General features: G+C 38.0%; 1 protein-coding gene across 1 annotated transcript in view; it reads right to left on the reverse strand.

Annotated features, from left to right (window-relative positions):
• Positions 1-8,334: 8,334 nt before the first annotated feature.
• The window catches only part of LOC117107803 (cytochrome P450 2C23-like), a 14,211-nt gene continuing 10,348 nt past the window's right edge, over positions 8,335-12,197 (reverse strand). Inside the window, exons 3-4 of the mRNA XM_033249579.1 lie at positions 9,697-10,021; positions 8,335-9,229 (exon numbers count right to left, since the gene is read on the reverse strand). Of these exons, the coding sequence (XP_033105470.1) occupies positions 9,048-9,229; positions 9,697-10,021 (507 nt within the window). The 3' untranslated portion in view covers positions 8,335-9,047. The remainder of the gene's footprint in view (positions 9,230-9,696; positions 10,022-12,197) is intronic.

Raw genomic sequence — 12,197 nt, forward strand, 5'->3', positions numbered from 1 at the left:
TCTGAGGTACTATTTCCTCAAATTTTCTCACCTCAGCTCCAACTATTGTGGGGCTGGGGTGGGTGCCGACTTACAAAATGTCCTCCCCCTCCACCTTTCAAAACAGATCTGTGCTCTTCCCTGGGTATGGGCATTTAACTCCATCGAGTCGGCTCCTGATGTATGTCTTAGTGACTGCTGTCTGTTTTTATGATGTGATCTGGTTTTCCGTGTCCATTTTTCGTGATTATGACTATTCTGGATAAAGAATGTTTTGAGCAGAGGTGGATTCAAGGCACCCCCCCCCCCTTCATTTTTTTAAGGAAAAAAAAGGAAAAATATATTCAAATTGAAGTGCGAGAGTGTAATTTCCGGCCATCTAGAGATGCCCTAATCATAAATTTTCTTACCTCAGCCCCAACCTGGTGGGGCTGAGGTGGATGGTTCCTCAGTCTGTGAAAGTCCCTCCATGGTTCACCTCTCTTTCGAATTCCTGGATCTGCCACTGTTCATTTATTATATAATTATTTTTTCGCTTATTTATAATGCGTCTATTGCAATTTTCACTTTATCCTCTCAAACAGTCCTAAGAACGTTTAGAGTGCGCTACTTCACAGGGGGATTCTCCCTCTTGACCCCGCCGGGGTCATACGTAATTCGCATAACGGCTCCCCCCCCCCCTTTCAAAATCCTGGCTACGTCCCTGATTCGTGATACCTAGTGCTATGCTACCTGGTGCTATGCCCATTTTTTTGCAATGCGATTGATCGTGTTAACTCACAAACTGATCTATGTTATTTTTTAGGGGTGGGGGGGGGCAGGGTATAAGGGGGTGTCTGGCGGGTACACCCCACCACTAAATATGTCTGGCAGTGGCCACTCATAATACCTGGTACTATGCCGAACATTTTCCAGTAGGTTTTATCGGGTTAACTCACAAACTGATCTAGGTCAATTTTCGGGGGCGGGCTATAAGGGGGGTGTCTGGCAGGTACACGCCACCATTAAAAATGTCTTGCAGTGGCCATTTCTGATACCTGGTACTATGTCGAACATTTTCTAGTAGGTTTTATCGGGTTAACTCACAAGCTGATCTAGGTCAATTTTTTGGGCGGGGTATTTGGGGTGTCTGGCAGGTATACCCCACCATTAAAAATGTCTGGCGGTGACCATTCCTGATACCTGGTACTATGCCCAACATTTTCCAGTAGGTTTCATCGGATTAACTCACAAGCTGATCTAGCTTAATTTGGGGGTACCGGTTTTTGCGTCTGGCACCCACCCCCCACCATTGGAAATGTCTAGCATTGTCCATTCGTGATATCTTGAACTATGCCGAATATATTCTGATAGGTTTCATTGGGTTAATTCACAAGTTGATCTAGCTCAATTTTTGGGGCCCTTTTTATGCCCCTCCTGACCACACCCACCACAATGGGACCGGCAGATGCCCATTCTCCTACATAGACAGGCACATAGAACATTACTATATACACAAAAATTGGTTAACTTTCCAGCTATGCTGACACCCCTGGGCTCCTGCTTATATGTACCGATTGAATAATTGTCAAAGATCTTAGAAACACAAGATAGAGGGGAAAACCTTTAGTTTTTAAGAAATTTAAAGTCATTAAAAGACATTTCGAAAGTCGGGAAAGCTCATTTTCCGCCATCTAAAAATCGAAATTTTCCCGGGGGAGGGGGAAACGGGACCCCCCTCTCTCTTTGGCTTTCATCGATTAATGAAATCGTTTTCAAGAGGTGGAGAAACCTTGAATTTAGAAAAACTTAAAAGTCATTAAAAGACCTCAGAAGTCGGGAGAGCTCATTTCCCACCATCTATGAATCAAAATCCTCCTGGGGAATCTCCGGATCACCCCATTTTTCTTTCTTGCTTTTATTTTGGGGGGGGGGTGGTGGGGGTGGGAAATTGATCGATTTATAGAAGAAAAAGAATACGCATGCAACTACTCATTTTTTAAATGTATGTATACACACGTAAGGCCTAATAAGAATGAGAAAAATTCACCTGACCGTTTTCAAGAGGGGAAAACCTTCAATTTTCAAGAACTTAAAATTCAGAAGTCTGGAAAGCTATTTCCCGCCATTTAGAAATCAACATTTCAAAAATGCTTACCCATAAAAACCATCATTTTACAGCGAAAAAAATGGATTTGGATTTGGATTTATTCGGTGTAAACACCAAGGATATCCCACAAAAGTCTAGAAGAAGACTTATTTCCAGTGGGGTCCTTCTGGTGGTGATTGGGCAGTACACCGGGAGATGACCCCCTATTCTTTTCCGAAGAGTGTACTGCGTTCTTTAACGTGATGACCTTGGTATATTAATGGCAGGAGGACCATTATGTAAGTATTCCCATCATATGGACAGATCTACAAGGTGATAAGTACTCCATAGAGCAAAAGAATCAGGGGAATCAACTTTGAGTGTTAATATTAGAACAAGGTACTGTACGTTACAGGGGTTCTACTCAGGCCCTGTAACAGTCCCGGTCAGGGTGGTAGGACAAACGCCAGGAAAAATCAGTAATTTTGATTAGATACGGTACGTATTAAGTGATAGATTACTCTTTTTTGATTTCTACTGTTAAAGCAATGTTTAACTACTATTACTTGTATGTACGTTAATATATATGAAATTCCATGGTGACAAATATAAAGGATAAAGCATGAATGGTTAAATGATATATTTAGTACGAGTATGAATGATTGATAGAATAGTGTGTTTTTTGAGCTATAGACAAAGACAAAACTAATGAAACAAAGTCATGTCAATGCAATGATGATTATGTATTATTTGGCCGGACCAATAAAAATAGCTTCCGATGCCCCTGATCGTGGTCATAAATGGTCAATTAAGGTCATTTTATGTTTCATACTTTGTGATATCCTCTTGGTAGCAGTCATATTTTAATTTAAATATTATACTTAAGCTCACAGAATTCGATTATATTTTTTATTGTCGAATGGCCGAGCGGTTAGCAGGGGCGCCGCAAACTATAGCCATAATATCGGCGCTGCAGCTGGTTCGAACGGCACGCTCGCCTATGGTTCTGGTAGTAGAACAAGTCTTCTCGGATAAGGACTATAAACCGTAGGCCAAGTGTATACAATGGCTCGTGTGCACTATAAAGAACCCAGTACATCCTTCGAGACGAGTAGGGGGATACCCCGGTGTACTGGAACAGACAGCCCCTGTGGTGGACGACGAGAGTTGCTGGTACCGGGTTACCGGGTAGCACAGACATGAAGGGACCCTTAGGGGAGAAGAAAGTCATTGATCGAGTTCCTAGTCCACACATCAAGCGCCCTGAGCATCTTACATTAGATGGATATGTGCGCTATATGAAACTACACTATTATTATTATTTATTATTATTATTATTAATTATTATTATTATTATTATGATTATTATTATTATTATTAACATGTCATACAATATTTGGCCTGAAACGTAATTGAACGACATTAATTAACTTATTTATGACTATAATAATCATCTGACAATGTCACAACTGGTAAAGTCAATATTTGATTATGTAAAGTAAACATATGTATTTATGCCATCTCTAATTTGGCTGCAAAATCACCTTGACCTAAAATGGACATCATAACGACCTCTGATATGGTACGGTATTTAACATAAAATGAACTTGAATGACCTTAACTGACCTATATTATCCTAATGACCAGGCTGACTATGTTCCAAATGGTATATTTTATTGACCATAAAAACAAGGTTTTAAACATCAGAATTATAATTTGAAGTGATTCTAAAAGTTAAGATATTAATAAAATAGTTTCTGCATGGCAGCCATTTTGAAATTAAAGATAGCTGCCAAAATTACCTTGAATGAAGTAATGTAGTTTCTTGTAAAAAAATGAATTTCGAGGGCTTCAGTATGATTCAGATGTAAAACATTACAGGTAATTATTAAGATTTTATACAATATTTGAACTGGAATTACCTTAAATGAACAATCTGCTCAGATTATTCGTTTAATGACCTTAAATTATAATTACTTTAAATTAACAATCTTACCAGGTCAAAAATCTTTTTTTTTAATACTTTTTAAAAATCCGCCCAAATCCGCCACTGGAAATAGGCCTAGGCCCTAGGTTTAGGTAGGCCTACTTTGTTTCATGTCAATTAGAGACAACAAGATTATACAATTTCATACAGTATATCTTTTAAATTACACAATTTTGATTAAATCAGGTACTGTACTTGAAAACAATAAGGAAGCAAAACTTACACGTCAAAAGTGTCAAATGTTGTCTACACAAAAACTGTACTTTATTAAAAGAGTAAGTCTACTGAAGGGGTGTCGTCAATGGAGATGTGCACACATATCAGTGTACTGTGGTCACTGTGCATGGGGTTGTCTGACAGCACATACCTGCTGACCTCGATAGAGAGCGATTGAGGGGCGGCGCGTCGCAGACGCCCCCTCCCCCCTAAATCCGCCCATGCCATGCTAGTATTCCATAACCATTTAGACACTAGAATTATAATTCCAAGTTAAAAGAGGAGATAATACCGTAGAGATACATAGGTTTTATAAGGTGGCCATTTTTAAATCTAAGATGGCTGCCATAATTACCTCCGACAAAATGGGTTCTATCAAATTTGAATGCTATGACCATAAAGAGCATGTAAAAAGTTAGTGCTTTTGTCCAAAACGTTCATATGGTACTATCTACCTGGCGTATTATGCATACACACTATCGTCGTATTTGTGGCAGCCATCTTGAAATTAATGATACCCACATCAGTGTGTATGCATCAGAACAATTTTAGGATTTGTAAACATATTTTGGAAAAAAAAATATGCTGAAATATGTTGAAAAGATCAAGTTTTAAAAAAATTTTTGGTTAAAACTAGCCATTTTTGGCGGCCATTTTGAAAAAAAAAATGCACTCCCCTATGTGGATTTTTCTAGATTTTTAGTATGTTCATACAGAGACCTTAAGAGAATGCACTGTGCAAACAGAAATTCTGTTGCAATTTTTTCAATCCTAAGATGTATTTTTCTTGTACTAAAAGACGCTGAGAGATGTGTTGAGCTGTGGATGAACAAAATTTAGCTACTAGTGAATTGGACACGATAAGAAGAAGAACGTGCACATGGGCCATCAATGCACACGGGACCAACGGCTTAAACGTCTCATCCGAAAGACGGTGCGCTATTGTAACTTGTATTTCAGCCCTCCAGCTGTAACACAAGGAGAGGCAGCGATGGGAATTGAACCGGGAAGCTAGAGATCTCCACGGTTCAGCGCACACACAGTGGCTACCACCAGATTAGCCGACTGAGCTAAGCTGCCCTTAAAAACACTTCCAGTCACTGGAAGTTTTTTATTATCTTATAATAATTATCCAGTTAAAAATCTGGGAACACACTTTTTTAATTTAATAATTTCAATGCTCAAGTTAATAATTTGTGTGTTACTGCAAAATGAGCAAGTTAATTTAAAAATTATTTTTTTATGATTTTGGTCATTTTCAAGGGACAGATACATCTTTAAAATGAAAGTCATTAAAAGACACCTAGCTCAAAAGTCAGGAAAGCTCATTTCCCGCAATCTAGGAATCGGTGGGGGACAGGGGGAAACGTCCCCCCCCCCACTTTTCAAAGTAGGGGGGACATCATATCGATTGTCCCCCCCCCCCACTTTTCACCAATCTTCTATAATTAAAACCCCACTTTTAAAAGCGAATGTAAAGAATACCAATCACGCATGACTCATGAATTTTGTCTGTTCAGTTTTCCAAGTGCAGTACGTATTTTGCGGACCAAAGCCGAGTAAAAACGCAATTGTGTATACATTTCGTAACCATCTCAGAAACCACTAGATCGATTTCATGGGTGCAGCAGTTATCAGACGCTAAATTCATTGTGAAAACAATGTACTGAACGTTGTTAAAATTGGAAGCGTGTTGCTTATTAGGCCAATATTTTTACAAACTCAAAAGTGCACAATTTATACTGTAAACGATTTATTCCTTTTGTATACCCGTACGTATGTGTTTAATATTATCTACATATTTAGGATTACTGGTTTTCCTAATTTAAAAAAATATATATAGTTAGTCAATGGAATTTCATATAGCAATTATTAAATAATAATTTTACAGCCTTTGACACGGACATGTCCATCTATTTTGATTTAGTGATGATACCAAAATTTTACTCCAGTGTTACCGTACGTTGACGCAATCTCGCAATGACTTCTTAATAATCAGTGGCGGAATCAAGTGGGGCCGAGCCGACCCTAAATTTTTCAAAATTATTTTTAAAAAATGGAAAAAAGGAAAATTAGAATTAGAATTTAGGTCTGAGAGTGCCATTTCCGGCAATCTAGAGGTGTCATAATCATAAATTTTCTTTACTCAGACCCAACCATGGTGGGGCTGAGGTGATTTACTCTCCCAAATTGTGCAAGTCCTCCCTGTTCCCTCTCTATTTTGCTTCCCTCCTGGAGCCGCAACTGATAATGATAAATTAAGTAAATCACCTTTATGTTTGTGAAATCAAAACGCTAACTAATGTTTTGTGTGCTCCCTATCTCCCTAGTCCTGTTTGATCGTAAATTAGACGGTATTATTTCCACTCACATATAGTGTAGTCGCAATATTGCTTACACAAAAGTGAAATTCAAAATGAGGAGAAAAGCAAAAACCTCTTAATTGATTTTAAAAGTACTGTAGGCCTACATGCAAAAAGACTAAATTTATGACTGTTTTAATTTTGTTATTTGCTTTTCATGGTTCGAATTTTGAATACGTCACAAGCTAATCAGTAGATATAATAAATCATTATTTTTATGAATGTTTTTGCACGAAATATATAAGCGGGCATAAATATGATTAAAAGGATAATTTTAAAAACTTTTATGATGAGTATTTCAGTGGCAGATTCAAGGGGCCCAGCGGGCACACCATCCCTAAGGTTTTTTTTTTCGATTTTTAAAAGTGGAGAAAAATGAAAATTATATTCAAATTAAGTCTGAGAGTGCCATTTTCGACCAACTAGAGGTGCCATAATCATAAATTTTCTTACCTCAGCCCCAACCATGGTGGGGCTGATGTGGTTTACACTCTCCATCTGCAAAAGTCCCTCTCTGGGCTCAGCTCTGTTTCAAATTACTGGACCCGCCACTGGATATTTTGAAAATTTCGTATGGAAATAAATGTTAATTGCATTGCTTAAAATCAATTAAAAGGCTATAGGCGCGAGAGCTTTCGGGTGTTTCGCCCCCTGGTCCTAAACCAAGGCTTGGCCCTACGGCCCAAGGCTTTGTTTTTCATTTCGTCCCCCTCCCCAACTTTTAACCACGGATCAACGCCCTTGCTGGCCCCCTTTCCTTTTTAAGGTCTTTGGGAAACTTGACACCACCCCCTAAATTTGAACCCAGATCCCCCTGATTCATATTCCCATTCATCTTACTAGTGAGCCCCCAACTTTGAAAAACGTTCCGCCGGCACTGTGCACTATGGAGTTTATATACACTGGGCTTCTTTGTTATCTTTGATATTTGTTTGACATTTTAAAAATCCAACGAACTTGCCAAATACTGGACAGAGGTTATGGAACTTGATCTTTTATGAACTATATTTGCAGAATTAGTATAGAATTGTAAGCACTTGATTCTCATTCGATTTTTATTTGTTATTTTTTTGGATATTGATTAATGTACATCCTCTTGTCCTATATTAAAATGGAGCTTTTGCTACTACAGTAACAAAATACAGTACATTAAAGGATAAAACACATACCGCTGCACAAATGTAAGAAGTGATTTTGTACTGTTGATCTCTTTCGGATCTATATATCCCGGAGCATCAGAATTAGCACCATGTACTGTAGTTAGAATCATGCCGGAGACTAAAAGCCGACCTAGGATATCCACGATTCAGCACACATCAGTGACTACCACCAACAGCGTTTTATCCTCTTAAAAACCAGACATTAAAATATTCAACAAATCATTGATTTTAAGGCTGAAATAGTTTATTTTTATCCTAATTAGAAGGTATGCATTTTTTTTCCCTGGCAGGGGGTTTTTGAGATACAGTATAGCAAAAAACAAAAAAGCAAATATATATATATATATATATATACTGTCTCTTATACACATCTAGATGTGTATAAGAGACAGATATATTTCTAAGCAATTGAAATCAAAATAAGGGGAAAACTTCATGATAAAAAAATGTCCCTTGATATTGGTGTCCCCTGAATAGGGGTACCCCATTAGGGAATTAAATTAAGAGAGTGCGATTGGACCGTCAATAGGAGTTTTGGCATATCAATCACACAACTTGAAATAATAGTCTTAATAATTTTAATTTAATTGACCTATGAGTTACAATATACATAAACCAATTTGTTACAAAAAATATCAATGCAAGTAAAATTCATTTAGTTCATCAGTGTAATTAAACTTGTATGCATTGCTTATAGTGTTTATGATTCAAGAGGTATCGATGCACTATGAAATATTCCTGATTTACTACATTGAGCTCTTCCCATTAAATGCACAAGATAATTAGGTTATAGATTAATGGCCCATAAGATTGTACATGTTTTGTACAGAAAAGGAAAAATATATCATAGCTAAAAGTCAAAATGGACAATTGAAATGCTTAGCGAGAGGGGTACTATATTATTTTTTTTAGTTGGCAGTATTACACTTATCTGTGAGGTTTTGTTCCTTGGTTGGGGTTTCAATCCTTCGCTTGCATTTCACTAGTGTCCTTGAGCAAGGCATTTTATCTACATTGCTTTAGTCTACCCAGCTGTATCAATGGGTACCAGCAAATTGCCGGGAGTAACCTGAGGTGGACCAGTGTCCCACCCAGGGGGACCATCACGCTCTTATCCGCTCCATGCTACGTCAAACTGAGGATAAGCTCCAGCCCATGGGCCCCGTGACTTGACAAAGATTTACTACTACTAGCCTCTATTGGTCCTTGAGTGCAAGCGCTTAAGAGAGGCATGAGTCTCGTGCACGATGCGAGATATTCAACAGGTCTAGCGTTTATCCACGAGGAATGGCGCACACCTTGAACTGTTTTGGACTCATTGTAAGTCCAACTACTGGGTCAAAATCAGGCTGTGGATGACCTTCAGGAATAGTTACTTTAAACTTCTGAAAGAAATTAGTCATGAAGAGGAACATCTCCATTTTAGCCAAGCTCTCACCAAGACATGCTCTTCTTCCTATAAGACAAAGAGTAAATAATAATAATAGACTTACAAGCTTTACTTTTATATTGCAATACTTTATCCTCTGAAAAGTATCTTTATCTCACATGCAAGATAGTCGCATATAAAAGATCTTACGAAATCCACCACAGGATTTACAATTGTTTTATTAAATCAAAAATTGTTCATCAGGGTTCCAGTCTGATCCTTAAAGTATGGTTAAACTTTAGCCAGAATGTCAATACCAGGCTTTCTATCATAGTAAATAATGGCTTTTAAAAATGCTCAAAAACATTGCAGCATTTCAGGTGTAAAAAAAAAAATTAAAAAAAAAAAATCCGGGCTTAAGTAAAATGTCTATTGTCAATTTTGAAACTGGCCTAGGGATGAGTGGGGAGTACCAGTTTATCAGTGACAGGAAAGATTTAAAAAAAGAAGATATTTTTAAGATGGAAACTGTAGAAATGGGTAAGTCTACGTACCTATACCAAATGGCATGAAAACATTAAGTTTTTTAACTTTTTGGCCATCCTCGTCTAAAAATCTTGCAGGGTTGAAGGTCATTGGATCATGCCAGTATTTTGGATCTGTGTGAATCCTTTTCAGATTCAGGTTGATGATGGTGCCTTTTGGTATCTTGTGGCCCTTCAAAACAAATTCTTCTGCATTAGCATGTGGCAGGGATGTTCCTGCTATGTTACCAAGACGTTGTACCTCATATGTTGTTGCTTCAAAGTATGGAAGACGGGTTCGATCAGCCATTGTTGGTTTGCTGCCCTCTAGGACACGATCAATCTCCTCATGCAGCTAAAAAAATTGGCAAAAGTAATATTAATATACTTGACAAATAAAATGTTCATCATTAAGGTACAATTCTTAGTTGACATGCAGTCAATTTGCATCAAGGACCCCGACTGTACTCTCAGGGCCCCACACAACCTTGTTACGCCACTGGCTCCGAATCATTCTTCTTCATAAAATTATAAATAAACTTGTTTCCATACCATCTGCAGACTTAAATCACTGTTCTAGCATGATCCGAGCAGCTTATCTCAAGAAATTCCGTACCCTTAAAAACCTCACTGACACTTATTTATTCTCTTTCCTCCCAAGGAACAATCATCGAATATAACAAACTTGACCCATCCATTAATAACTTGCCTTTCAATGAATAAAAAAAAACTCCATTTCTAACATTTTCAAATAATTCCTTTCATAGATTAACTGTCAGGTCAAGATGTATTTCTTGCCATTGGTATACATGTAATCCAGTGCTATCCATAAATTGTTTTATAAATCCTATGAATAGAAATAATATAAACTTTGACTTCAACCCTGATGAATCTTCGTGTCCTAACGTCAACACCTGCACGTTTTACTCAATTATGATATTTAGTGCAGTATACGAACAGAAAGAGAAACAGAAAGTAATTTAATACATAAACATGCCACAAAATTGTTTTTGATTCATCAGAAAAGGATTCATTTTTCTCTTCTTATGGAGGAAGTGGAGTTTCTTTCATAGTATTACAATCACAGTTGTTAAGTGTGAATTATGAATAGACGTTGATGTGGCATAAAAATAGAGATCAACTAGGTATGAAGCAGAACAAAGCATAACAGTGCTCTAAAATGTGTAGGTTTCTCTTGAAACCCATCAAGAAAATTCACTGTATGATCAGAAGACAAGGCTGTCATGCAGGTAGCTGTAGTCATGTCACAAATATAGTGACAGATTTAAGGGGTGGGGGGAGCTGGGCCATTCCATGCTCCCCTTAATTTTCCAATATTAAAAAAAATGGAGAAAAAATGAAAATTATAAATAAATTTAGGTCTAAAAGTTCCATTACGAGCCAGCTAGGTGCCATAATCATGAATTTTCTTATCTCAGTCCCAAGCATGGTGATGCTGAGTTGGTCTACACCATCCGTCTGTGAAAGTCCCTACCTGGGCCCTCTTTATTTTAAATCCCTGGATCCGCCACTGAAATATATTTGCCAAAGGCAAAGTTTATACATCATTATGAAAAATGTAATGTTTGCGAATAATAAAAAAAGTGTCAATCGGAAAACTTGAACACACATGACAATTGTTTCATGGGCGTAGGCTAGGAGGTGCGGATGAACACCAGGCGCCAAGGATTTCCCGACGGGGGTCCAGGTTCCCCGACATGGGTCCAACCCCCGTTGGGAAAGTCCATTCCACACCCCCCACCCCCCCTCGGGAAAAATTTGATTTGCCTGGGATGTTTTTTTATTAAAAAATGATACAATTTTGCTCGCACTAAACAGTTTTTAATCCCTAAAATTTGATAGCTTAGTAATTTATGTTTGAATACTGTAGTACTTTCGGCGCTCAAGATTTTATTTTTCCAAGACGACATCGCTAGAAATTCCCCGATAGGGGGTCCAGAGGTTTTAAATGAGGCTTGCTATCCCAAGACCTGCGTACCATCACAAATTTTCAAACTGCATAATTTGCATAAGAATGTGGCAGTATTCAGGGGGGTAGGTTTGTTCCCATCTGGCACGGGGTGGGGGTGCAAAAATTGTAAATGCGGAACTACAAAAGGATCAGTGGTGCAACGAAGGGGCCGAAGGCCCCGAGCCAGGTGCTGGGGGCACGGTGGCAGTGAAGGGTCCACAGTGGGGGCGTGAAAGCGAAGCCCTCAGCCGCTTCGGTGTTTGTAGCGTTTTGTGATGTATTTTAGTGTCTTTTTTGGCACACTTGAGATCTTAATTTTGTATCATGATTTGACAAAATAATCGTAATATATTGTAATTAAGAAAATGCTTTGTTCGTCTGTAACTTATTTCCTGTCATGTTACACATTGTTTCATTTTTATTACATAAAACAAATTATTAAATAAAATTATGTCGGCGTCATTTGATGTCATTAATTCACATTAGGCTGTTGCTTCGACTTACATTTCCCCTGTACTGTATGCTATGTCCTGTACTGTACGGTATTGCTGTTTAGGGA

Source organism: Anneissia japonica, unplaced genomic scaffold, assembly GCF_011630105.1.
Source record: "Anneissia japonica isolate Jap-2015-1 unplaced genomic scaffold, ASM1163010v1 scaffold287753_len344599_cov186, whole genome shotgun sequence".
In the NCBI taxonomy this organism is placed as follows: Eukaryota; Metazoa; Echinodermata; class Crinoidea; order Comatulida; family Comatulidae; genus Anneissia; species Anneissia japonica.